Source organism: Rhamphochromis sp. 'chilingali' (assembly GCF_963969265.1).
Source record: "Rhamphochromis sp. 'chilingali' genome assembly, chromosome: 14".
NCBI classification, from domain to species: Eukaryota; Metazoa; Chordata; class Actinopteri; order Cichliformes; family Cichlidae; genus Rhamphochromis; species Rhamphochromis sp. 'chilingali'.
The window spans coordinates 15463814-15491748 of record NC_137941.1 but is presented as its reverse complement, the minus strand read 5'-3'; the positions used below and the strand labels follow the sequence as shown (position 1 = coordinate 15491748).

General features: G+C 40.3%; 1 protein-coding gene across 2 annotated transcripts in view; it reads right to left on the bottom strand.

The window, feature by feature from the left end:
- Positions 1-27935, bottom strand: part of LOC308410333 (plakophilin-4-like) — a 93828-nt gene that overhangs the window by 28938 nt on the left and 36955 nt on the right. The window contains exons 3-7 of one of the 2 annotated variants that reach the window (XM_080903591.1): positions 16675-16787; positions 10044-10078; positions 3783-3914; positions 3149-3342; positions 2194-2758 (exon numbers count right to left, since the gene is read on the bottom strand). In XM_080903591.1, coding sequence (XP_080759717.1) covers positions 2194-2758; positions 3149-3342; positions 3783-3914; positions 10044-10078; positions 16675-16787 — 1039 coding nt within the window. The remainder of the gene's footprint in view (positions 1-2193; positions 2759-3148; positions 3343-3782; positions 3915-10043; positions 10079-16674; positions 16788-27935) is intronic. The other variant, XM_080903592.1, reaches the window with a different exon arrangement.

Sequence of the window (27935 nt, the reverse complement as noted above, 5' to 3'; positions counted from 1 at the left end):
GAAACAGCTAGCAGCAAGGCCAAGACTGACCTTTCATTACACTTCCACAGTTGACACCCAGCTGCCATCATTAACTTCTGCCTTTTTGGTTATTATCCCATGTGATTCAGCTCGAACAGATGCAAAGGCAATTTCGCTCAATTAAAAATTATTTTGCCAGTTAATTTTTATCATAAATATCTGGTTGATGCGCTACAAGCAAAATGAATAAAAATACGTTTTATTACGCAGCTGAACCTTTTCATCTTAAAGGACTGCGTGTTCCTTCAGAAATTTAAAGCAATACTAATCTTTCAGAGTTTGCAGAATTTACCTGAAGCGCGAGTATTTCCCTTAAAATTTTACAAGGATAGCTAATACATTACATCAAAATTTAAAGTAAAGATATTTAGCAGCATGTTCCCAGTGATCTTGCTACAATGCACGTGTGTTTATTAGACGTTAAAAATGGCAACTGGTCGTACATGAGCGTTAGACATAAATAAAATAAATAAGATCAAGTCGTGCACACACACACACAGCACCTTTATGTAAACAGAACAGATGATGAGCTGAAGTAACACAACCACCAAAACAAAACAAAACTAAATTCACCTTGTACGTCACCATCAACGAGGGCATCTGAGAAAATCCCAAAGCAGCATCAAGTCAAGAGGAAATAAGTGTCAGTTAACCTCAAAGTAACACTACACTGATTTTCTGAGTAACGTGTTATTTTATCACGTGGAGGCAAAACCAAAAGCGGAGCAGTGTTTCATCAGTTTGAAATTCCCACTGAATAATCATGGTTATCTGTAGTTGTCATTATTTGTCTAGACTATGATCTAATGTCCTGGAGATTCTACAGAAAACGGGAGCAGAAAATGAAAGGCTGCAGGCTGATCTCCGTCCATCAATTCTTGTTGCCGTGTGGAAAACACCGGGACAAGATACGTGTGTTTAGCAAGCAAACACTAGTTAGCTCTTGTTTTTGCCTCATTTGCTCAGGATTCTCTTAAGAATGACAAACTAGTTTGCACAGGCACGCTTTCCAATTAATTATCTTCCTGATCTCTGGCATACTTCTCTCACACACACAAAGCCACCCCCTTTCCTGCCTCAGTGATTGCCCACAATATAGCCTAGATAATGCACTCATCAGAACAATGGATTTGAAGGAATGCCATCACGTTTTGTGGAATCATTTTCTTCACTTTCTGTTATTTCCACTACGGGGGCACCTTGTGTTTATGATTAAATGCTCTGTCAGTTATTTAACCACAAAACAAAACGTTTTTCCCCCTGTATGAATGCCACACATGCGTAATATCAAGCAGTAGCCTTGATTCTCACATAAAGCAAAACTAAAGGCAGCTGAAAATCATGGTTTCTGTGGCGTTCGGTAGTTAACCCTCTCGCCTCAGTCACACTAGTTACAAATCTGAAATTTCGTCAAAGCAACCATTTCAAAAGCAATCGGATCAAAGTTGTTGCATGCAGTCGTAATAACCGTGCCAACCACTGTTTTCTTTTGTGTGACTGTAGCATAAGTGAATTGCGCTTGTGCAAGGTTACACCTCTTTTAGGTGTGGTAACTGAAGCAACTGATTTATTTGAAACCAGAAAAGGCAAGTGAAGCTGCCTGGAAATAATTTAAACTTAGTTCTTCCTCTGACACAATAGTTTAAAGGCAGACTATCAAATAATAATAATATGGTTTCTATCAGAATGTAATCAGTAAAGCAGATGTGTGATCTGCACAAGCTGTTTAATACTAAAGTATTTTTGCTTGAGAGCACTCAATTAGCAAAAAAGCTAATGAATACCGATTCCTAGACTTGGTTTCTTAGTCTATATTTGCCAATATTTGTCTTCGAGCAGGAACTATGTTTTGGTGACACTCCAGGGCAAGCACTGACCTCGCATTCACTCTTTGCTTTCAGCTTGAGTAAATGAAACAAAAGAGTCAGAAACATGCCTGAGAAATAATTATACAAGAGTGCATCCCTGTCTGCACAAAGCAAACATAACTGTATCGTTTAACATGCCAAGAAAGGAGGAACAAAACACAAAACACTTGTAACTTATTTTAGCAGACTTGATATTAAAGCGTCAGTAATTTTATGCTGAGACTTTCAAAAGAAGATATATAAAATACTGATGCACCGTACAGAGCAAGTATGTGTGTGCGTATGTGTGTGTGCAGCGGAGCACCTGCGAGGCTGTCAGGTCGCGTCATTCTCTCGTAAATGTCGTAACTTTGGGGTCCGTAGGGGTCGGTGTTGTGGAGCAGGGAGCGGGGCAGAGTGGAGCTGTAGTGCTGGGGCACGGCAGTCATACTAGCCCTGACTGGAGACGAAGTGTGAGTAGGCTGTTTAGTCAGCGGAGGGTTGACGTTGTCGACCATCGTCAGAGGTGAGCCCATGCGGCCCGAGGGTGACCCTGCTGAGGCCTGGTAGGGTGAGGTGGTGCGGCTAGATCGAGAGTTTGTGGAGCCCATGCGACGCAGTGCAGCGGGGGAGTTTTTCTGAGTGTTGTAGGGTGAGCCACTGCTACCGCCGCCCGTAGTACTGGTTCGCTGGGCAGAGGGCAATGTTGTAGAATAGATGGCGGACAGGGGTTTGGGTTCTGTAACAATGGGGGAGCCGTAGGCACTGCCAACTGAGGTACGCAGGGAACCACGGGAGGGGGACATACTGCTCGCGTAGGCTGGCGAGTGAGAGCGAGAAGGCACTGAGCTGACCCTTCGCATAGCTCGGCCAGGCACTGCTGTTATGACCTGCAAGCAAGAGAAAAAAAAATAAAAAGGCTCTGTGGTTTAGTTTACATTCAGGAGGAGCTATAAAATTATGTACTGTAATAATAATGACATGCTGCATAAAACAACATTGCATAAAACAATTCATTACAGGGCATGACTTTACTCTGAGACATATTTATTTTCCTTGTGCTCCCCTCCTCTGTTGTGTGACGGCGCCATTTGGTTTCTCAGCATTCTCTATACACGAAGCTGTAAGAAGCGTGATTAGGTTGTGGTGCTCGATCCCTCTGTGCATTAAAGCCATAAATCACTAACAAACTCAACAGCAATTCTGGAGCAATTAAACTTCACGACCCTTTGAACAAGACGCATGATGAGATAAATCTTGACTTAAACAACCGTCAGTACCTGGGCTGAAGCCTGTCCCTCAGCCCTGGCATTCCTCATCAGTGTGCCAGTGCCAGCACCGGGGAAGGAATGCTGCACCCTTAGTTCAGCCTTGCCCAGGTTCTGGCTGCTGAGGTAGCTGCTGCTGGCATCCTGGTAACCACTGTCCGAGTACGAGTTCATCTGAGCTGAGTTACACGAATTCCCTCCAGATCCTGAGAGATAATGAGAGAAAAACGACAGACGAGAATGAAATGCTGGGGGAGAGTATGGAGAGCGGTTAGAGGCACAGGGACACATCATAAAGGGTTTCATAACAGATGTGACCTTTACTTAGGATAGCCTTACTAATGACAAATGGCACAGCAGGGGGGGGGGGGGGGGGGGGGGGGGGGTAACAGTTTTGTCAAGCTATTACTCAGTGTGCCATGGTAAATATCCAGCCTTTTATACCTTATGCTTATACTGATAACAGTTTATCCTGAAGAATATAACGGTGAAAGACAAAAAATAAAAATAAAGAGTGTAATCATAAGGTATAAAATTAAAGAAAATTGTTTTCAAAACTGGCATCAGTGTAGTGGAACAACGCTGAGGCAAGAGAAAGCGAGCAGAAGAGAGGGCTGCAGAATGTAGAGAGAAGGCAACAACAGACCCTCACTTTCATGAAGGGAGGACTGCTCCGGGGAGTACAGAGACACCTGCTCTGACTCCGTCCTGATGTGGTACCTCGGGGACTGGGAGCTGTCAGTCACCCGAGACTTTGTGTCCCCCAAGGCACAGGCATCTGAGAAGACACGGCAGAGCAGAAAGTCAGGCAGAGAGGTGGAGCTTCAGGTCTGAAATAATCTCACAGTTTTCGGTCTTTGGGACTGAGAGTTTACAATAGTCGTTAAAGCAGTCGATATTTTATGGAACTGAAAGCAAACAATAAGACGGTCATTTCAGCAACATTAGTTTCACACTTGTATACAGTTGGAGTCATTAAATTTTACTACCATACGAATTTGGGAAGTCAAAATTGGGCGGCATGTCACTTCAATTGTGTATACAGCCATGCTCTAAATCGTTTCACAGCTCTAACATTTCCCTGCATCCCCTCTCGCGTCACGCACAGCAACAACGAGCGAGGCAAACAGAAGCCGAAATTAGCTGTCTAATGTCTGTGCACAATGTTTCTCCACAGTCACAATCTAGTTAAGCGTGACCAGAGTCAATGGATTCCTCTGCAATCACTAGAACAATTGGCAGTGAATGAAGGGAAGGAAGAAGACAAACATTGGTGGTCTGAATTTGTCAGATCCTGCTCGGTTCGCTAGCGTGTGAATGAAAGCTGAATCCTGTGACTGAGCCGCCTTGTTGTCAAAACTGACCTGTTGAATAAATGTGTTGACATGTAGGCTTTGTGCATTTGACAACCTGGCATCTTGCACTCCCACTTTTGGAGGACTAAAGGTGCTTGGCTATTTACTGAAGGGATTGAGTCAAAGCAGATCAAAGCAGATCTGGGGTCAGACTGTCAGAAAGCACAGTGGGGGTGGCCTGTTGTGAGAGAGGCATCCCCCATGTGGCTTCAGAGAGTCCAGTCTACAACAAACTGTGTCAACTGTGTCAGTGCAATTTAATACGTGGATACTCGCTCACATTTTTGTGTATGTATTTTTAAGTTTGCAACAAAGATGAAAAGGCATTTATTAGCCAAAGACATCAAACAACTCAACAATCTGAATTCTGACAGTGACTCTTAGTCTGGTACACACACAGCATGTTGTTTAGGACATTTTGTACCAAGCGCTCACTCTGTCTGATAAATAATATGCCAAAAAGGCAAAATAGATGAGAAACTGGAATAGACACAGAGCGCAAGTGCAGAGCGAAACAGAAGCCTTTTTGATCTGTGTAGAAGATTACACACATAGTGAATCCATTTCGGATAGTTATTTTTTCCCCACAACTACTGACTAAAGAGGAGAGCAGCGGCCACTTCTTACATTTAGGCCCCAGCAGTGAATTTCAAAACTTATTTTAGAGCTCAACATTTATCTCTACCGCTTGCCCTTGCTTTGCTAATCCCACTAGTAGATGTCTAAGCACTCTGCCCCCAATTTTTACATTTTCTTGTCTATTAACAATGCATTAGATAAGAATGTAGAATGTCTGTAAAGTGGGCAGCACCAAGCAGAACCCAAACAATCAACTCGTGTGTTTCCTATTTTCCCCAAACAATTTATTTCCCTGGATCTAAAGAGCATCTTTCTGGTTTGTGTCTCCAGCTAATTAATGTGCTGGAAAATGATGCAGAAACTGGATTTTCAGAGGAAAAGAAAGAGTGACACTGGGACGTCACATATGAGAAAAGTAGATTTTGACACCGAGGCTGAAAATCGATATGAGCACATACAGGATTAGAGCCCAGGTATTAAAGTGAAAAAAAAAATAAGTCGTATTACCAATCTACCAAGGATGCAAAAGGCAAGAAAGGGCCAAACAGTGGGGAAAAAAATAAAAATCAATGTTACAAATATTGAAACAGTATTTATTTCAGCACCCAATAATGATTTCGTTTTAGCTGGTTCCTTAGCTTTTGTTTTATTATTGAGACTACTGAGACTATTGAGGCTGTGTGTCCTTGTGTGTACCACTGGTCAATGCTGAGATAATGGAAAATGCTTGGTGTCCTCTGTGGGTGTCTTTTCTTGTATACTGCGGGGGCGATCGTGGCTCAAGAGTTGGGAGTTCGCCTTGTAATCGGGCAAGACACTTCACCCGTTGCCTACTGGTGGTGGTCAGAGGGCCCGGTGGCGCCAGTGTCCGGCAGCCTCGCCTCTGTCAGTGCGCCCCAGGGTGGCTGTGGCTACAATGTAGCTTACCATCACCAGTGTGTGAATGTGTGTGTGTGAATGAATGGATGACTGAATGTGTAAAGTGCTTTGGGGTTCTTAGGGACTCTTAAAGCACCATTTACCATTTACTGCGGGTCCGTACTTGTGAGGACTAAGGTGTTTTAAATGAAAACATAAGTGTTGCATGGACAACGTTGTAGTGGTCAACACTGGCTTGTTTGTAGCTGGTGACACAAATCCCCTTTGGGGTTGTGTTACAAAGGGTAACCGTGGCCACATACCTTCCGTAGCGGCTCCTTGTGGCAAGGGAGCAGCGAAAAGTAGCCAAGTGGGAATGTAGAATAATAATCTTCTAGGATTTGGCTCAGAGTGCCTCTTTTCCCCTTGAAAGCCTACTAGGAATAACCCTTGAAGCTCTTCTCTGAACTGAGTGGTTTCTGTCATATTGCAGGGTTAGTTATAGAACAAAATCCCAGATTTTCCATCAGAAGAGAGCGAGGTTGGTCTCTACCTATGAGCTGCCCATTGAAAGGAAAAAAAAAAAAAAAAGAAGAAACTACTCAAATGGTCATCAAATTCTTTATTGATTTATAATGAGGTGTCAAAACTCGTCATTAAGGGGAGAGGAGAGGTCATCGAATATCATATTTCAGTCAAAACCTGTTTTACCACTCCAATAAATACTTTATTTATGATATGGGCTACATTTTGCTGCACACAACAGTGTTTCATTTGTGTGCCAGAAACCCTCACGCCCACTTTCTATTTGGGTCAATGGGACAGTTATATGGTACTCCTGTGATTCTGTTTTCTAGGACCAGCAAAGCTCAAGTCTGTTGGCTTACAATGTTACATCACAGGTGACGAATTATGCATGTAGAGCCAACACCGAGGGAGCAGCAGCAGGTAAAATATAAAAATGTTCTCCTTTTAAATATTTTTATCTGAACGTTTTACCTCTTTCTGTAAATATAGGTAATTTATCCACCAGAAATAAACACACAAGCACATGTCTCGTGTGAACAAGCTTATTACAGCACTGGAATGATGTATGTACAAATGAATAAATAAATAATTAGAAGAGGTATCACTCCACCCAGCAACATACTGCTATCAATCAGCAATATGTAAAATCTGGGAATTTTTCTCCCTTCTGACATCAAATAAGAAATGACTCTTGAAACCCTAATTGATAGAAATCTATTATAGTTATAGAAAACATCCATCCATGTACAGCCTTATATTTCTGTGTCTTCAAGGCATTGAGGAGGGGTGGAGTGTATTCAAGTGGACAGCTGGCCAGGTGCCTCTGTGATGATCTGACAATAACTGCTGGTTTCAAGCACTATTATTTCACTTTGCAGGGTGGTTGCATTTGCTGTTACATATCAGGCAGTGTCAAAGCTGTAGTGTTTGCCCATTTATTCTGTGATTTTATGCTGTAATAGCTTGTAAAACACACAGCACTGTATACTGATTTTTCCAAAACACATTAAAAATGTCACGGTTTGATATTGCACTTAAAGTTGTTTATTCCCAATTTTTTGATCATGTTTTTGTTGACCAGCTAGAGCTATCCCACGAGTCTTGGACAATACAGCGTACAGCCAGGACTGATCTCTACAGCGATCAGCAATAACTTTATGTCTTTTGAAGAACTTGGGACTATGTTAGGCATACCTTCAAAGCATTTTTTAAAAGTATCTTCAACTGTGAAATTTTATACTGGCTGGGCCGTCTAATGACATGAATCTTCCCTCTCAATCTACCTTAGAAGATTTCTTTATGACACAAATTATACACAAAGAATCATTTCACAAAGTAATGCATGGTGAACAGATCTGACCAATGATTTACCCGAGAAAGAAGAGTTATAAGGAAGTTATTCTGGTGAATCGTGAATCTGGTGGTCGGCATGAAGCTGGACACTCTGGTGACAGTGGCAGAGAAAAGGACATTAAAGAAACTGATGGACATTATGGACAATGCTAGGCATCCTCTGCACACGGCCATTAACAATCAGAAGAGTCTGTTCAGTGACAGGTTGCTTCTCCCAAAGACAAGAACTAACAGACTTAAAAACTCCTTTGTCCCACACGCCATCAGACTGTTTAACTCCTCTCTGGAGGGGAGAGGGAGGGGAAACAGGAGGACAAAGGAGGGGGGAACAACTAAGCTGTAGTGCCTCTTCACCTCACTGTGCAATACCTTTTGTGCAATACTTTTGTAAATAGTCAACAGTGCAATAGACTCAATACTTGAAATGTGCAATTCACTTGTATTTTTATTTTTTATTCCTATTTATTCTATTTATCCCCTTCGTATATTTTATTTATATTGTCTCTGTATTTATATATGTGTGTGTGTGTGTGTGTGTGTGTGTGTGTGTGTATATAATATTCTGTAACTCTAACTTCTGTCGGTGCTGTGCTTTTTTGGAAATCGAATTTCCCAGAGGAACCCACCCGAGGGATTAATAAAGTTCTATCTAATCTAATCTAATCTGAATCAGAAGTTTATTCGACAATAAATGTAATTGTCTGAATGGATCTCAGCTTCATTATATGTGGGAATGCATCCTGATACTCTTGTTCTTGGTAGAGAGTCTTGTATACATGTAATCAGATCACTGTATTAAAAAGTCAAACATGATACTGACATGTTGAACTGCCAGCATGAAGACAAATGCATGTTTGATAAAGAGAAGGGATCGAAACACAAACAGACAGACGAAGCACAGAAAAAGGAGAAAATCAGAATCAGAATCAGAATACTCCATTTCTGGGGTGCTTGCTCTCTTCTTGCAGATGTACGAGGTGCGACTGCACTGACTTTTCCTGAGGCTAAGACAGTTGTTTCTACAGTAACACTTCCCCTCCGATCTCTCAGTCGGTGGAGACGTACGATGGCTCACGAGGCCGATGAGCCTCAGAGAAAACTGTGGCCCATTACACTCTGTGCCACACATTTTGAGTTTAAGTCATTTAGATTGGACAAAGTACATCACCGCATCTGACTATCATTTATCATCCACAACACAATGAGAAATCAATACAAAGAAAAACAATGGCAGCGATTAGTACCCGACTCAGTTGTAACCCTAATGAAATGCATTCAGCATGGAAATTGGGACTCGGGCAGAAAAAGAGAAACCCGTGTGATATTTATATTCCCTCTGCATATGTACAAGGCTAACCCCCCATAGGCTCTTTTGATGGGATCGAAAACAAAAGATTAATGACCACTGCAGAAAGTCAGTCTTCCACTATGCAATTAATAAGCCATGAAAGACATTAGTAAATTTAATCCATTATCTGTTGTCGCCTAAACATCCTTGAAAGATGCGGGCTAAACAAACAGACCAACGGGGTCTTGAGAGAAAGTCTTCTGCTACCTGCCAATGATGGCGTTTCATCTGAGTGGGCAGAAATTGCTTAAGTAACTATTAAAACAAGAACATGCCTGGGGCTGTCAATTGCGCGGTTGAAAACACTTGTATTAGCACAGATTATGGTGGAAATGTAAAACATGTCTGTACTGCACACCATGCACACACACAAACACACAAAATGTACATTTTATCAAGTCTAGATACATGCACAGCCCTTGCTTTGCAAATGGAGAATTGAAAAGCACTTAGCTTAGCCGATATAACTCACTAACACTGCATAAACTGCATGTTGTTCTCTCAGGTTCTAACAGGTCCAACAAGAAAATAATCAGTTTTAAATAGAAAATATTTTTACTAAATACTTTTAGTTTGAAACCTTCAGAGAGCTTATCTGAATAATCCATGTATTGTAGTATGAACGTTAACCACAGCAGTCAGTGCCCTTGAGAAAGTAGGTGAGCCTCGTGGCCCGTAATGTTTTAGCACTGCGGCATGTGTAATTATTAACTAATTATTGACTAATTTCAGGTCTGGGTACAGACTCAAATGGGGGAGTGTTTGCTTCAATTCTTGATTACTCCTGCAAATACGCCGATATAAAAGACACCAAATATAAATGTAAACGGACACAGCGTAAAATGAGAAATTATTTTATGAGCAGCAATAGCATTTCAGTAATTACCTGCAGTTCTCCAAGGTAGGGACTTCTCAGATGAGCTGTGGGGGAGAAAACAAGAAAAAACAAAAACAACAGATGAAAAGGTGAATATATGCACTACGAACCAGAGACACCACAGTGGAAGATATGAGTGACATCATCTGGATGAGACACCTTGGAGCCTCATCTACTTGTGCCTTTTACAACAAGATTAGAGATGGTAATCAGTGCTTTTGAGATAAAACAGCTAGAGGTTCAAAGGATGCTGCCAAAGTGGAGCTGTTTGCATCTCAGATGAAATCTAAATGAGTCAGCTAGCATTTTGTTTGCACACTGCCATAAAAAAGAAAAAAAAAAAAATATATACATACATATACACACACATACATATACACACACATGCAGGACTGGCAGCTGTTTTTCCACATTCATTTCATTCATTTAGTAAATATGCTAAGTCAACGGCCGAAGGATGGAATATAACCTGAAGGGAGCTGAAGCAGCACAGACACATGAGAAACTCTCTCTGAGTAAATCAAAAAGTAATCACATTGTATATTCACACCCTCTGTCTTTAAGCTCAATGTCCTGACATGCTGACATAATCCTGACATGAATACCAGTATTTATTCCAGTGGAGCCTGTATCCCACAGAGGTAGTCACCCTCCAGAGAGTAATGCAGGGGAATAATGATCCAGCCAGAGAGAAATCACAGTTTGGGTCCATTATTTGGGAATAACACAGACCGTACCAAGCAACAAAATCAGAAAGAATCCAGTGACAGTGTGCAGTAATATAAATGGTCTTATACCAATCAACTGCACTGAGCGTTTTTGGCATGAAAGGCATGACACAAGCTTCTAGTACAGTTAGCTTTAGTAGTAAACCCATTTGTCCTAGATGCGTCTGATGTTTGTAGGCTTTACTGTATATAGGAGGCCTTAATTTTCCTAAATTTCAATTTGTTTTCTTTTCCAGGTAGATGACTGAAAGCCTTTTTTCAAAAAATTATTATAATATATTTTGTTTATCCCAAGACTTAAACCAAAGGCTACTCAGTTTTAACTACTTAACTCTATTTAAAGAAAGAGGCCAGTTACAGTTCAGTGCAAATCCTCGATCATGATAGTCCTAAATCCTAACCTAGAGTTCTTATTACAATGCTGAAACTACAACATGATCTGAAACAAACTGAAAGCTAAATTATAGCAGGTAATTTTTTGTTTTAGAAAGCTTCAAATAACCAAAGTGTGGTTACAAAGCTAACTAAAATGTAAGAGACAATTCAAATAACATTGTAGCGAATGGAATGGACTCAAATGAATACAGCTAAGAAGAAAGAGCAGTGTGGAACAGATGAGCAAGTTATCAGGTACTAAATAGGACTCTAAACTTATTATTTTAAGTATGTGTGAACATCAAATCACTGATCAAAAGGTAAAAACCACTCACTCTCCTGTTCTAGAGTTAGTTATTACAAGAAACAGAGGCCAAGCAGGAGACCTCGGAGCAGTGCATCAACCCCGTTCTTTTTCAGATCTTCCATTTGCCAATCATTAATATCAAGCAAAGTGTTGCCGCTATTTCTTCCCAGTTAAGGTGACACTAAATGAGCTTTAAGAAGCACTTTCTTAGAATTTTAATGAGCATGCAGGCAATTAAAAAGAGGAAGTTGGGCGAGCTGAGCTTCACTGAAGCATGGGAGATAAAGCAGAAGAATGGCTACCGTAACGATTATGCGCCACCCGTGCTGCATGCTGACCGGCAGGCAGAGCGAAGGCGCTGCTAAGTGAGAGTAAAAGTGCCAATGGTGATACACAACAGGCCTAACTGTGACATGACACTTTATTTCCCATCAGTCCTTTTGGCTAATGAAAGGCTGGCTGGGTGTGGAGGTTGCATCATCTAGTTAAGTTTGACAGAGGTGAAGTTTGATGGCCACCCCCTGTCTGCTTGTACAAATGAAGGCGGAGGCCAGCTCTGGAGGTGTCGCGAAATGTAATGACTCCAATCCGAACCCCTCAAGTGTGTTGTCACCTCTGCTGTTGTCCTGCTGTGCTATTGAGCCAATCAGTGTGACCTCAATGCTCGAGGCTAATCTCCATTCACTCGCAAATCCCGAGCCACAACCATATCATTCGTCTTCTTACTTGAAAGAAAAAAAAAAGAAAGGTGTGAAAAGCAATGTTGTATGTTTTCTTTATAGGGTCCTAGGTGGTTTCAGTCTCTCAGTCTGATGTGTTTATATTTACATGTACATATACAGGCTTTAAAACATCATGCATTAGTCTTATGTTAGCATAAGACTATCTACAGCAGTAGATTTCAGGTGAAGATGAGTTGTCGGGCATCCATGATGGTGGGGGGGAAAAGGCACCCAGTCAAAAGAAAATGCAAGAGACTGAAAACAAATCAGAAAAAAAGCCCTACACACTTAACTCGCAGAAAATTTAATTTAATGCTTTTTCAAACAGACATCACAAAGCTCAACCAAAACACTGATTGTGATCTGCATGATGAGAGCAGGGCTGGATGATTAGAGGCAAATATTTAGGTGGGACTTTGCCAACAGACACTGGGAATAAATTAAGTTTAAATAATAAAACGCATCCTAAACTGCAGACTTGGCTGTTTGCTAATAACATTGTTTCAAACTTCATTCAAACTCAATTAACTTGTTCAGAGGGTCAGACTACGCTGGCTAAATTTTAAGAATGTGCCCATACCAGGCATTTCTGCTTCTATCCATGTACCTTGTCTCACATTCAAATACTCTTGCAACTCTTTCCTACTGGAATAAATGGAAGGTGCAAATCCTGATGTTTGGTAACAGAAAAGAAGGAAAAGCGGGAGGAAGGCTGGATCAGTCCTGCAGACAGATACATATTTTGCTGACTTTAGTTACCATATTTATGTGAATTTGTATCTTTTGTATTTTGTTAACATTTAGGGTTGCATTTTCTCTCTGTGCCTACACTTGTTCCCTCTGGATGCTCCACTTTCTGCCCACAGACTAAGCCAGCATTCCTTTTACCTTAATACAAAGGAAGTTGGACACTGGAACTGGTAGTGATGTCATACCCAACTTGACCATAATTCAGTAGCAGTCAGAAAAAAAGGCTTTGTTTTCTCTCCATATCATGGTAAACAAATTTTGCCATCAGTAGCAATACTTGGGTATGAACACAATGTACAGGTTAACTAGTGACACATGCACAATAGTTTTACAGTCTTAAAACCATTTTTGTTGCAGCTGCCATCTCGAATTGCAAAATCGAGGTTGGTGTGGCTACTCAGACTTCACCGAGCGGAAAGCCTGACACCACTTCAAATGGAAGGCAGCAGAAAAACAAACTTTTGAGTTCGACTAGTAATTCTGAATTGTACATGGGTGTGAATGTGAATCTTTTGTTTGTGTTAGGCCTGTGATTGACTGGTAAACCACCCAAAGATGTACTTCTTGCTCAAATTTGGCTGGGATAGCCTCTAGCGCCAGATGCCCCTGCTTTATTTAAGCATTTTCTTTTTTTAATTGATGGATGTTCTGTTGTGCTTGGCTCAGGTATGGCAACAAAATGTTGAGACAAACATGTAGATAGCACTAACAAAATGCAGCTGATGGATCCAAGCAATCCAGGTGGTGCTTGCATTTTTTTTAAGAGCACAGGCATGTCAACATAAAGAGATCTCTGACAGTTTGGTTCAGAGAGCATATCAACCCAAAGACACTGCATACTGAACAGTTTGCAACAAATGCATGTTCCATTACATGCACAACACAGAATATGCCGCTAAAAGATAAAATGAGTGAATGGAAGGCCAGTAAAATGTCATAATTTGTGGGCAAGAGAAGTGCAAACAGCAGCATTAGCAATGTGAAAAAAAGAAAGATTTCTAAAGCGGTAAAGAGGTATCCGAGTTGTATCTGAGGCAAGATAAGTAGGTGACTAATAGCTATGAAGACAGAAACAGCATACTACTATCGTAGCAAATACACGGAAAGCCTTAAGTCCCAAGCTGACAGTCCTAACAACCGAGGTATAGGGCAAGCCTCATTAAAATCAAACCACAGCAACAACCTGTGTCTGCCAATTCAGTCGAGTTTTTTCTTGTGATGCTTTTTAAGTGACACTTAGCCTACAACGAGACGACTGCATGTCCAACATTGCCTGGGATTTTGGTATTTGGCTCATTTAATCCACCAACTACTCTGAAAAACACTTTGTTTTGCAAGCCAAATGTCACTTATGGACCAGTGGATCAAGACAATGAGCTGAAAGCTACACAAAACAGATTTGGGTGATATTTTCATTGTGTCTAGCACACACAAGATTTGATATTTTAGGGAATAATTAGGTTGAGTAAACAAAGACTGCTCTGTCCTTAAGCTTTATTCCCAAAATTAATTTTGATATATGAATCATTTTATAAATATTCCCTTGTGTGGACGAATAAAGAACAACCATAGTGTGGTTGGACTCATTAAAACTGTGCTCCAAACAACATTTTTCTGAAAGAGGAAATTAAAGTAATTACTGGGGCTGTGTATAATTCAGAGAGCTGTTGTCCACACCTCTTTGGCAGCACTTAAAGCCGCTGTATATCTGCACCCCTCTAAAAAAGGGACAAAGGGGAAATGGACACTTACTGAGCAGTGCTGGTAGGTGAGTGCTTTTTAGAGTTATGCAGGCTAGAGTGCAAGAATGCACTAAGGGCATAGGGCTTATTATCAGAAAGCCAGAAAAGTTCAGAGAGCCATTAAAGCTACTTTTGAAACAAAGTGTCATGTATCCAGATATATCCCAATTGTGTTACGGCCCATTTGAGAGTGAATGTAGCAACATGCCATCAGAATTTATATTCACTGACCACTTGTGAAGAAAATAGCTCGCCCCCCACTCATAAAAAGCACTATACAGAAGGATGTAGTATGTAAGAGATTTAAGCTATTAGATAAACATAGATAAGGGTAGGGTGGAACCTTACACTAGAGCTACAACTCCTGTCATCCTTACATGCCCATCTAGAGGGCATAGTATGGTGCAAGATGTTTAAGGAGAGGCAGCAGCAGCTCTGGTGTTTCATGCATGTAGATGTATCAGAAGCTTGAAGAACCACCTGTAGCAGCAATAATTAGAAGTAGTTGTTTCTTTTTGGTTATATGATGAAGATTAAAAAAAGTAAAAATACATGTGTTTACAGGAGTACAGTGCAACAAAAAGATGACTGTACCTTAGCTCTGACCACATGATCCAAACAACATAATGAGTAAATAGCACTTTTCTGTCATTTCTGATCACTCAGGCCACTTTGACACTATTCGTGCAGGACTTTTAGCATTTCTCCTCGGCACACACGCTCATTAGTTTGAATTTGGGGTTCAATGCGTTGCCTAAATACACACTTGTAGGAGCCGGGAATCTAACCACCGATCTTTCAAGTGCAAAGACAGTTTACATAATTTGTGATCTCATCATTATTTTTATAGCGGCACTCAGGAATCAAACCTTACAAAGAGACATAATGCTTAGGACTAAACCAGACAGAGTACAGCTCGGTTAACTGCAAGTAAAATACTCGTAGTATAGCAGTATGCCGTTTCAGTAAACCAGACATTCAAAGAAAATGAAAGACACAAATAACTCCCATCATAACTCACAAATTCTCTTACTCTCATTTCAGCTTAAGATACTAAAAGTGCAACTATAACAGGATTCATGTTTACGATGCATGAACTTTTACCATTGTCACGGAAACCTCGGTACAAATCAGTTTTGAAGTGCTTCATTTTTAGTTTTAATTTAAAAAAAAAAAAACAACAACAAAAAAAACTCGCCATCAAAAACAGAACATTAAAAAACAAACAGTAATACAACTTTAATTATCAAGCGTTTACACCAATTATTGTTTCTCTCAAACAGGAATAATTTAGTCATAGTCCTGTGTTTGTGACAGTAACATTTACAGTTACGTTACGTGACAAAGCCCTAAAAACAATAATAAACATACTGTGCAAGTATTTTGGTTTGTGCATTTGCAACTGTTACTGCTCATTGCCTCTTTTGTTTCTGTCGCTGCAGAAGGTTTGTTGTTTACATATGACAGAAGAGGACCATGGATGCATTTTACAGCAGAAGACAATAAGACTGCTGTTAAAACTTCGTTGCAGCTGCCTTGTGAGGCTGTTGAGATATTTCAACGTTATATCGAGCCTTACAAATGAACCTGACATGTGTGAGCCACAGCAGACAGGACAGAATGTGCGGTCACTGAGGTGTGATGATCAGGCAACCTAGTGTCTTTGCTGATGAAGTGGGAACGCGCTCACAGAGCCAAGTCACTCACAGCAATGCGTCGCTGAGAAAACAACACCTCACGATCATGCGTGCTCACACATATAAATGCATACATACATACACATGCACATGCAAGGAGTGATTCTGTTCATCTCAGATTAAAGCACAAGACGGAGAAATATTTTAGATTCATAGTCCAATCACTGAGCATCATTGAGCATACTGGGATGCTCCATCACAATGCTATAATGCCATAAGGTTATACCACAGAGTATGGCCACTGCTGTGAAGGATAGAAAAGCCATGTGTTGGACTGTGGCTTCCTCCGTGTGTGTGTGTGTGTCTCTCTTCTCATTACCTGCTGCTACCAGCGCCTGGTGACTCAGCTCCGAGTCTGCATCTTTCCAGCTGATTGGCCACAATCTGCCTCTCCACTTCCAGCTCCCTGGTTAGCCGCTCAAACTGAAGCTCCTGCACATAAACACAATAAAGACAGTCGGGGGACCAAGGGTCAGAAATACATTCTCGCTCAAAAGAAATATGGACTTCGATTGGCAAATATGAAAAATATGAAGTCAATATGGGAGGGGAAAGTTAACAGTTGGCAGCCTGCTCCATGTCATTGTGGTTCATCACTGTGCATAGGTTAATGATGAGATTACAGAGATCTCCTTAGAGAGACGCAATCACGAATATTTCATTTTCCAAGCATTGAAGAGAACACACAATAGCTAGAAAACAAGCTGCTTCTTTCTTACTATAATGATAACAGCACGTGTATGTAAATAGTCCCATCTATTCCTTAACAGCTGAATTAAACCTTCCACCAACATCTTCACACATACAGCGATTATTAATATCTTTAGGTTTTTAAAAGCTATTTATTATAAATTCAAATTCTTTTGGTTTTTGTAAATATATTCATTTCATCATGTCCACCCAAATGCAATGTTGCATTCTCTGTAACTGTAAACAGCCAAGGTTTTGTCATCTGACTGCATAGATTGGTTTAACAAGATATTAAAAATAACCAGATAAATTAGCCGACCATGTCTATGCCATATGTGAGCAAAGTGAAGAGCACCACAGGCATTAATTAATAAACATAAAGGCCTCATTTTAAGGTAATAAAACAGTAATCTTTATTAATGAAGTGATTATGCACTTACAAAAAACATTACTGTGATTATTGTTTTCTATGTCTTTCAAAAGATCCCTATTATTTTTACACACTGTAGGCAGTAAGTCCCAAACAGTTAATGCAACTATTTTATCAAACTCCTTACATGTCGACTGTTTTACTTGAAATCCTCTGTGATGATGTCAAGAGCCAAAATTAGAAATATTGTCCCCTGTCCAAAAACGTATGGAACAAACTGTATGTACTTGGAGCCTACACAGCAATGCAATTTTCCAAGCCCACACAGACAGACAAGCACCACTTCAATAGGTGATATTTGGCCTAGGTGACACTGTTCCTATGGGAGTTGAGGAGAAATCAGCATTTGACTAATTATCTAGCCTGAACAAGGCCATTGCTTGCACAGATCTCTAGCTCCAAGCACTGCATCATGACAGTCATAAGACACACACAAGGTCTTTGGTACAGACTAAATAACTGCACACATACACCCATTTGCATATTTTGGGTTGGTTTTTTTTTGGTTTTGTACTCACCACACTGCTAGGATAGCAGCAGAGCCTACACTTGCTTTTTTCTTCCAAGAGACCTCAGTTAACATAACTCAGTATATGAATAGGACAATCGTTCCCTCGCTATCCTTAAAAGCTTGTTGCAGTTTCTGCATACATGCGTACGCTAGAACCTCTTTGGGTCCGAATGACATCGACGAGGATCTTTGTGGACAATCCGTGTGTCTGCCAATTCTTTGTAACCACACAATGGACCAACAACTACGCCTTTCAGGTGAAACCGAAGCAGACTTCACTGAAATACAACAGGAATAACACTTGGCTTTGGGGTCCGCAATGTCCGTGTCCTTAGAGTGTAATCCTTTCCTTAGCCATTCCAGTAATGCGCACAACCACGGTCAGTTTTATTCGCAGCCAGCTAAATCTACACACGAACACATTACCTGCCTATCACCTCCTTTTGTGACCTGACTGAGGAAATTTAGTCAGTTTAAAGCACCAAGACCAGCCTACTTTTCACACCTACTCTGCGTGTTCCCTGGGGGTGAACTGAAACTTCCCTCTACATTGTAGACATGTTCTGCCCACCCCTCCCCCAAACTATTACTTTGTACTCTCCACTGCTCACCTCTTTCCTGAAATCTACCTCAGTTGCAGATATGTGAAGCTTGACTTCAGTGAGAGAGAGTAAGCGGGTAGGAAAGCTGTTATGTTCTACTTCCTTGTGGATTTTCTTCTTCTTTTTTTCCAACGTGGCTGGGAACCCTTATTTGTAAAGCACTTCAAACACAACACAGTTGATCCAAAGTGCTTTCAAGGCTCACAAAAGAAGAAAAAAAGGAAAAATGGAAAAGAAAATAATGGAGGTAAAAATGCAGACAGTAAAAGTATTAGCAGCAGTGATAGAGGCACATGGTTACACACAACACTAAGTTAAAAAAAAGAAAAGAAATCCAGCTACAAAACCAGAGCTACTTATCTGAAGTCAAAGGCTGAGGGGTAAACAAAAAGTAAATGCATGATTTAGATTTTTAAAATATATACTGGCAGTTCTATAAACTAAACAATCATGTTTTGTCACTCATCTCTGATTAAATTTCACTTTGTCTGGTATTCATATTTTAAATTTGATTGGCTCTTGACTGTCATTGCTGAGACTCAAGTTGCAGATTAGATTGTGTCTTTTTATATTATACTAATCATTTATTTGCCTAGCACAGGCGGACTTTTGTAGGAAGACTCTCCAGGAACAAAACAAAAACAATCACGTCATCGTCTCCTCGTTACTGGTACAAGCATATGCCTACAAGCTTGCAGAGCGCACATACAGCAAAGCAGGACGGAAACAGGGTGGCCACAGCAACACTTTACTTAGAGGAAGAAATGAGCCATCAATCCTTTCTGTGACACATAACCCCTACTGAGAGATTTAGTCGCATGAAAATTGCCAATTTCAACCCTTCATCCCAACCAGTCACTCCCGTTTCCATTCTCAGTTTTCTTGTGACAGATGGAGCTAAGTGTAAGCAGTCAAAATACAAATATTGAAATGAATTTCTGAACTAGACATACGCAGATTGTCAACGGGTTTGATACATTCTGACACAACATTCATTTTAAGAAGTTAGCTGTTACAAAATAGCTACTGATAAAAAAAATAAAATGCACACAGAGCGCGAAGGTTACCAACAATACAGGCCGTTCTCTCATTCAAGCCCCAGGACTGAACACCATTCAGACCAACACGGCAAAACCAAAACTGGGGGTGGGTCCACTGCATGGGTCAACTCTCGTCAGTCACCCTCATCTCGACCATGGTTGAAAGAGGTTGGTACAGTACCCAGCACCGCAATCGAGAGGGAAAAAATTAATTAAACTAGCGTTTAAATGTCAAGTGGTTCACTGCAGATTGAACACGTGCTGCATCTGCAGTCTGGAGGTGGTATAAGTGATCACCAATGTGGCAGAGGGCTAGTTTATATAAGAAGAATTTTCAGAGGAAACAAGTAGTAAGAGTTAAGAGAAGGATACTGAATGCTAGTGACAACTGTGTGAGTCACAAGCAGAGAGAGAAAAAGGTGCAGTGATTCAAACAGAGCCCCATTCCTTCTGATACAAATCTTGAATTACTCTGGTGTGAGTATGGCACCTGTGCACAGGAAAGAGAACATAAGGTGACAGTGACATTTATAGGGGAGATAATTCATATGGACACACAAATATATTCATCAGCCACCTCGCTAAAACCCCACTGGACCACCTTTTGCTTTTAGAGCTGCCTTAATTCTTCACAGCATAGATTCAACAAGCTTTTGGAAACATTTCTCAAGAGATTTCAAGGAAATCCACATTGGCCTGATAGCTTCACACAGTTGCTGCTGATTTTTCGGTTGCACATCCATGATGCGAATCTCCTGTTTCACCACATCCCAAAAGTGCTCTGCTGGATTGAGATCTGGTGCCTGTGGAGGTCATTTGGGTATAGTGCCCATTATGGTACTGGAAGCAGCAATCAGTAGATGGGAACATTGTGGTCACAAAAAGATGGACAAAGCCAGAATATTCAGGTAGGCTGTGGCATTTAAACAATGCTCAGCTAGTACTAAAGGGCCCAAAATCTCCCACACATTTATGCACTCACCAGTAGTCTATACTCCAAATTCTGACACTATCATCTGAATATTGCAGTATAAATCGAGACTCATCAGGCAAGAAAACATTTTTCCAATTTGCTGTCCCAATTTTGGGCAACTTATAGCCTCAGTTTCCTCTTCTTAGCTGAAAGGAGCACCACCTGGTTTGATCATTTGCTGCAGTGGTGCATGCCCTTCAAGGTTTGATGTATTGTACGTTTATAGATCCTCATCAGCATATCTTGGTTGTAAAGAGTGTTAGAGTTAATTTGCCTTTCCCTTAGTTTGAAGCAGTTTGGTCATTTTCCTCAGCTGTGGCATCAAAAGCCATTTTCACCCAAAGAAATGATGCTGAGAAATCCCATTAGATCAGCAGTTTTGGACCAACCCAGCTAGCACCAATAACCACGCTATGTTTAAGGTCAATTAAATCACCTTTACTCTGCATTCTAATTAAACTTTATCAGGTCTTTTTTTACCACATATACATGCCTAAATGAACCGTATTGTTACCATGTGATGATGTGGCAAATTAGATATTAAATACTGCTATTAAGCAGGTAAAAAAGGTCTACCTCATAAAGAGCATGGTGAGTCTGTATAAAACATCGAGGTGACAGGACCGTTCATATATTTAAAGCGCACACTCCCACTAGCAGTGATAGTCTGGGAGCATTGGGTCAAGGCCTGGCTTGATACAGTCAAATATAAATGAGACTAATACATAGACATATGTGCAATTTCATCCATGTATAAACCTAAATTACAAAACAATAATCTTGCATGGGTATAGCTTGAGTTATGAATGTTTTATGCTTCCTTTGGCAGATGCTTATGGATAAGACTCAAACATATGGTGAGAAACACACACCAAACTGTTTTGTTTACTGCCTGAACGAAGAGTGATTTGAGAGATTTCCTGCTCCTGCAAATGTCACTCTTCTTGGCCCAGCAGTTCTATGCCTTCTTTCTCCTAAGCTCATAATCCAATTGTTTTATTTGGCAACGTGCGTCCTTCTCGAGTCCAGCAACTTCATCTCAGGCTGCAAAGTTTTTTATTATACATTGGCACGTGTAAGCAAAACAGACACAGTTGTGTCTTTTTAAATACTTCACAGAAACTGGCTGCTCTTTAATCCCACTGATGAATTGGTCTATGATCTTGATCAGGCACAGCACAGAGAGACATCTGCTGCAGCCATAAGGCTGTCACTATTGATATTCAGAGTTTCTCCCAGCCTATAGTAGGTGGACACACTGCCTGCAAGCCCACCCCAACCCTGTTGTTTTCTTACTATGGAGAAGCATGGAGACAGTCCAAAGTTTCCAGCTTGGAGCTCTGTCTTCCAGGTATTTTCTCCTGTTTGACAACTTAATTTATGGTACTGAGTGAATCTCCGTAGAGCTTACGCCTATGCCGTGGGCGATGTCGTTGTTTGCATTCATGCTTTTGCGCTGTGATCTCTGCATTGCTCTGCTGTTATGAGTGAAACCGAGCTGATCGTGTTGAATTTGGATCTAATAAATCTTGAACAAAGCGTTAAGTTTTTTCAGGGACGCGGCAAGAACTCAGAGCTGAGTCCATACACGACTGCCAGAGCTATGAAAATAAGAAAATCTGAATATGCCTGAGGCAGCACTGCTATTGCATTAGCAATGTGAGCAAGCTAGATACAATTGCAACCCATTACTTTTTGTTATTCTCTTTGTGCTAATCAATATACTGTGCTTACATGACATATTATTATAAATACACTTATCAGTGCTGTTAAGATCTGCTACACAGTGAATCAATGCAATGTTTCTAGGACACTGCACATCAGGTTACCATGCATGTTACAGTGTAGGTTACAGTGCTTTTCTTGCACACTGTTATGACTGTAGATAGATACGACAATCCAATGATCCAATAATCAATTCAAGACGGATATATAAATAGTCAGGCATTAAAACAACAAGGCATCATTCTTGTCATGCTGAGAGAATGGCCTCTCAGTTGGCACCAAGGATTGCTGCCATAAATGCCTCTTTATTATCACATCCTCAGGCTCTCCTTAGCAAAAAAGTGTTTTAGAGCTTTCATTTTCTTGCACACATTTCAATAGACTTTCCCCTATCCTGTACGAGTCATTAAGGCTATTATGAACATGACTTCAGTGCGTCTATAATTACCTTGTTATAACAAAGGGCTGTGTGCCAAAATGGGACCCATGGTCTGATGAAAAAAAAAAGGGACAAGGATCAGTCTCATAAGTGGGGCTCATATGAGCCAGAGAGAGCGAGGAAGAGAAAGAAAAACGAGAAAAGTCACTGCTCTGTGGAATTAATATATTTTCTTTTCACCCCAGTACAATAAGGCCAAGCACAGCAGTAATGACCATTAGAAACTTGTTAAGCTTAAACAAAGATTTTGGGCCCAGCCTAAGCTTCTATTGGTATCAAGTGGAAGGAGACGATAGGGACAACAGATGACCAATTTTCATGTGCCAACAGGGCCCTACTAGTAGGGCTGGGCCATATTATACCGTTCACGGTAATACCGGTATAATGTTAGGCAACGATAGGAAAATGAAATATCGCGATAGAATGGGAGTAAAACGCGCATGCGCAGTGCCTTTGTTTTCATACGCACATGGCCGATTGTTGAGTGAAACAGATGAACCAGAATTGGTTTGTAAAAATGGTGCAACTTCCGTGATGTGGAACTGGTTTGGTGTTTGTCCATCAGATACACAACAAAGCACATTTTTTTGCAGAACATGCAAGCGGCCGTTGTTATTGTCGTATTTGTCGGACTAAGATGCTCTTAAATCTGGGAGTAATCTGGGTCCTAAACTCCGTATGCTTCAGGTCAAACAACACTGCAGCATCACTTAGAGTTAAAAACTGTCTAAATTCTTTCATCTTTAATAAAACGATCAGCATTGCTGCTTTACCAGGTGTAACTATAAAGTTTAACTTCCAGGCATCCATGAAAACAAAAGTTATTACATTTAACGGAGTTAGAAGTTAGCAGGAAGCTAGCGGAAGTTAGCTCGCTAGTTTCGCTAGTTACCTAAGCATGATATTGCATGTTCTGACCGAGAGATTTCTGAAAAAAATCAAACGTACAGCTCTGCTATCACTTCCAACATAAATGAAGACAGGAAACTAAACAGCAGTGACGTTTGTAGGGTTACTGAAGTTGGGCTAGCTGGTATATAATGATGTGCTACGTGATCGCTAGCGACACAGCTATGTTAGCATAACATAAACAGTGAAGCTGGAGGACGAACACTAACACTTTTCCACTTATAAAAGTTAACGTGAAGGTTCTTCATGGTTAGAGACAAATGCAATCGCATGGCAGGATGCTGTAAACGGACCAAACTTCAGTCAGGAGAACAACTGAGATAATCCATCCACAATACGAGGTTAGTCATTAATATACTGCAGCAACATGGGAATAGAGCAGCTGCCAGAGAATTCAACATTAACCCTCTGATGCATAGTGGTCACTGGAGTGGACAGCTACTAAAACGTACATATCTCTTTAATGCATTGGTTTCTATGGTGGAACTGCATATTAGCCTCTAGAGTGCTCTCTGCTGCCATGCTCCATTGAGGTCAATTCAGTGTTCAGTTAGTGCAACTGCAAGTAAATTTCCTCTGAATCAAAGATGGCAGACAAACTGTCACCCCTGCCGACCACTGCTGGCATATCCTGTCAATCCTTCTATGCTAAAAGAGCCCAACAGGTAAAAAAAATATGATGATATGCAGTAACATCTAGGGAAGGATATTATCTGTTTGGAATAAGAAATTGTTATGTCTAATATGTAGAAAACTACGATTAACCATGTGTCCACTGTAGTGGACATCATGCATTACCCACTATATTTTTTTAACATAAGTCATAAATTGTCTCACTGTTTTTTGGGACTGTTTTGGTTATAAGTAAGCATATAATTGTTACATTTATAAGCTACTCATTTAAAATGTATATTTCTGTGCAGATCAGCTGTAGTTTGAGTTACTATAATAATTATTTTATCATATTTTGTAGACTTCAAATGCAGCAAAGAATAAGGCAGCGTACAGAATAGTCCAGGAAATTCCATCCAGCTCCAGTGATGATGATTTCATTGATGAGTGCAGTGATGATGAGTTCAGTGATAAGTCCAGTGATGATGAGAGTGGCTGCCAGAGCAGAACAGAGACATAGGAACTACGGACAGCCTAGGTGTGATGAACACAGAAGTGTTTGGAGATGCAGAGACTAAGATGTCAGTTTGTGTTTTCTTCCAGCATGCTACTAAGGGCTTGGTAATACTGTCCTGCATCGTTATAGAACTGTGTAGACTCAAAAATGTTTCTCTTGTTGGAGATAGTTTGCCATATTCAGGTGTAGGATTCACAGCTAGGACTGTTGATTGGTTTTGTTATTTACGTCTAAACATTGGGGCCTTATGAGTTGAAAGTTCCAAAAAAATTGCTGAGATGTTTTTCAAAGGATACAAGCAAACAAGTGTTTGTATATTTACAATAGAACACAAGGTAATTAATTTTTATAGTAAATTCACAGTATTTCATGCTAAGTGCTCAGGCGCATGTAGTCCACTGGAGTGGACAAGTTTATAACTTTATAAAAAAACATATTTTTGGGGAAAAAAAGAGTTGAACATTTTTTTTCATGTCCTGAGAAGAATAAAAGCACTTAAGAAAAAAATCTTGACCAAGGCTTTCATAATTCATGCATCAGAGGGTTAATGAATCAATGGTACAGAAGTGGAGAAAGCAAGAAGAATGAGTTTAATAAAGTTTGATTTATCTGACTGCTTTGTTTCGCTTAATGTGCCTTATAATCCCGTGCACCTTATGGTCCGAAAAATACGTACTGCACACTGCAGTTTAATGTTGCAAAGCACCTCTTTTTAACTTCAGTGGATATTATACATGATTATGCTCAGGATATGTCAGCCCATTTCTACTGGAAATGCCTTTTGGTTAAACTTTCAGCAAGGAATTTGCATTTGCACTGTTACATTTTTATAAAGCTTTAATGTACATAAAAACCAGCTTCTTGTTTAAGTGAAAATAAATGGAAGGTTGTCTTTTTGCGCTAGTAATGTTGTGGAGTTGTATTTTGTCTCGCATCAATTATATCGTCGGTTATATCGTTACCGCAAATTTTCAAATATATATCGTGATAAATATTTTTGGCCATATCGCCCTGCTCTACCTACTAGTGCTTTTATTTGTCATTACAATGAGCTTGTTTGGCCTGATCTGCCTGTAGTCACAGTGCTGAATCAGATCCTGTCCCCTTGTGTCCTTAAAAAGGCCCTAAAGAAATAAATGACACGTGGCAGAAGATCATGCTACAAACGTACACTCTCCCACGTCCTATCTAGGGGTCCTGCTGACAGTACAGACCCATCAGAAATGCCTGAAGTGGCTTAACCCCAATGCTGCATCAGCATACAAACAGTGTATAAATAAAAGAAGCTTGCGCACACACAGACACAGACACACACATCTCAAATGTCATGTAGCTTCATTAAAAAAAACAAAACACTGACTTACACATGCCTTTAAAAAAAAGAATGACTTCTTCGCAAACAGCATACTTCTACAACACAAAGAAAACAAACTACAGCATGAACCACTCCAACTATAGTGTAAACCTAAAACACATGTGCACACTACACATTTTTTCTTTTTTTAAAAAACAGAAAGAATAGTAAACCCTTTCAGCAAACATATCAAACATTGAAATGCTACTTTCCATGAACTTACAACAGTAAATACACCATATGTGAAAGTTTGTGCATCCTACTGAGTCAGACCTGAGTGGGCTCCTTTTAGTCTTGAATTTATAAAACATTTTCATTTACAGATCACTGCTTGATATTTTCAAGCATCCCACTTAAAACCCTAACCACAGTTTTTTAAGGGTGCTAAATGTTAGGAGGCTACTCTCATTACTTTAAGCAGTGGAGTTTGCAGTATCATTTGGGTTCATTGTCCTACAGTAGAAGCCACCCTGGCTCCACTGCGGACCTAAAGCATTATATTTTATAATACTTGTCCATAGCACTGCCATAACAACTCTGGCCTTGTGCTGCTTAGCAGCCATTAATTAACTTTAATTTACAATCTTATTCAGGAGTCAGTGGTTGTAAATGTTGTTACAACAACATTTAAATAGTCAGAATTCATTAGCTTTGGAAACATCATCATCTAAAAATCCTTAATGACCATTCACGAGCTGCCTTACATGTCCTAAGGTCAATTAAAAACAGATGAGTTCATTAACTTCTGACACCGTTTGCATAAAATTTTAAACATGCCACAATGTACTCTATTAATCTGTATATTATTATTACTTTTTACATTCATGAATTAGTAACAGTGTACTGTATTTATTTATGTCTTCACTTCAACAAAAACCCAGCAAGAATATTCTGCATCCAGCATCACCTTGGTGAGTATTTCTGCTTACAACTTTCAATTTGGGAAACCGGAATACATCATTCCATCCATTTTAATGCATATCTAATGTTTTGAAAGTTCAGGTGTATCACTGTAAAGATTGATTGTAGAGGAATGTTTTACATCAAGTCGTAATGGGTGAAAGAGCCCGACCAATATGTATCCGTCAGCCAATATTTGCCTATAAAACATTTCAATTTATTGTATATGCTGTCGAATATATGCAGATATGACTAATACTTTCATCACTGTTTGTAGCATATGTAGCAGAGCACGTACAACAGCCGAGCAGGAGGTGGTGCAGAGTCAAGTGATTTCTTCAGGGCAACTTGCTAATTAGTAAGAGATGTGGTTAATATCTGATCTGACTGTCAGTCAGTGAAAGTGTAGGATGCACAATCAATTGCAGCATTTATATCCATTTTAGGTAACTGATATAGACTGTCCACTTAAAGAATGTAACAAAAATATGATTGTTCATTAAGGGGCAATGGGCCCTGACAGCTCAGCACCCACACTGCAGTGTTGCAGACACAACTACGCAGTGGGAGAATGACAGCAGAGGTTATAGGATTTCTGCAGCAGCAGGGACAGAAAAGCAGGCCTGAGGTGTGAGCGAAGAGAACAAGCCTCAGAGCAGGCTGTGCGAACAGACCTGGAGGAACCACGCAGGGAATTTACTTACAAAACCTGCCACAAAGTCACCTTGCTAAATACTAAGGTTTTAGGAAACTGGCTGCAGCAGCATGCCACCATAGCAGAATTGTAATAGCTATGTTGCAGAGAAAGACATTTATAAATACAGTAAAGTGGCTTGCTGAGGTAAGAGAATATAAGCTATAGGTGAATCACGGGGAAA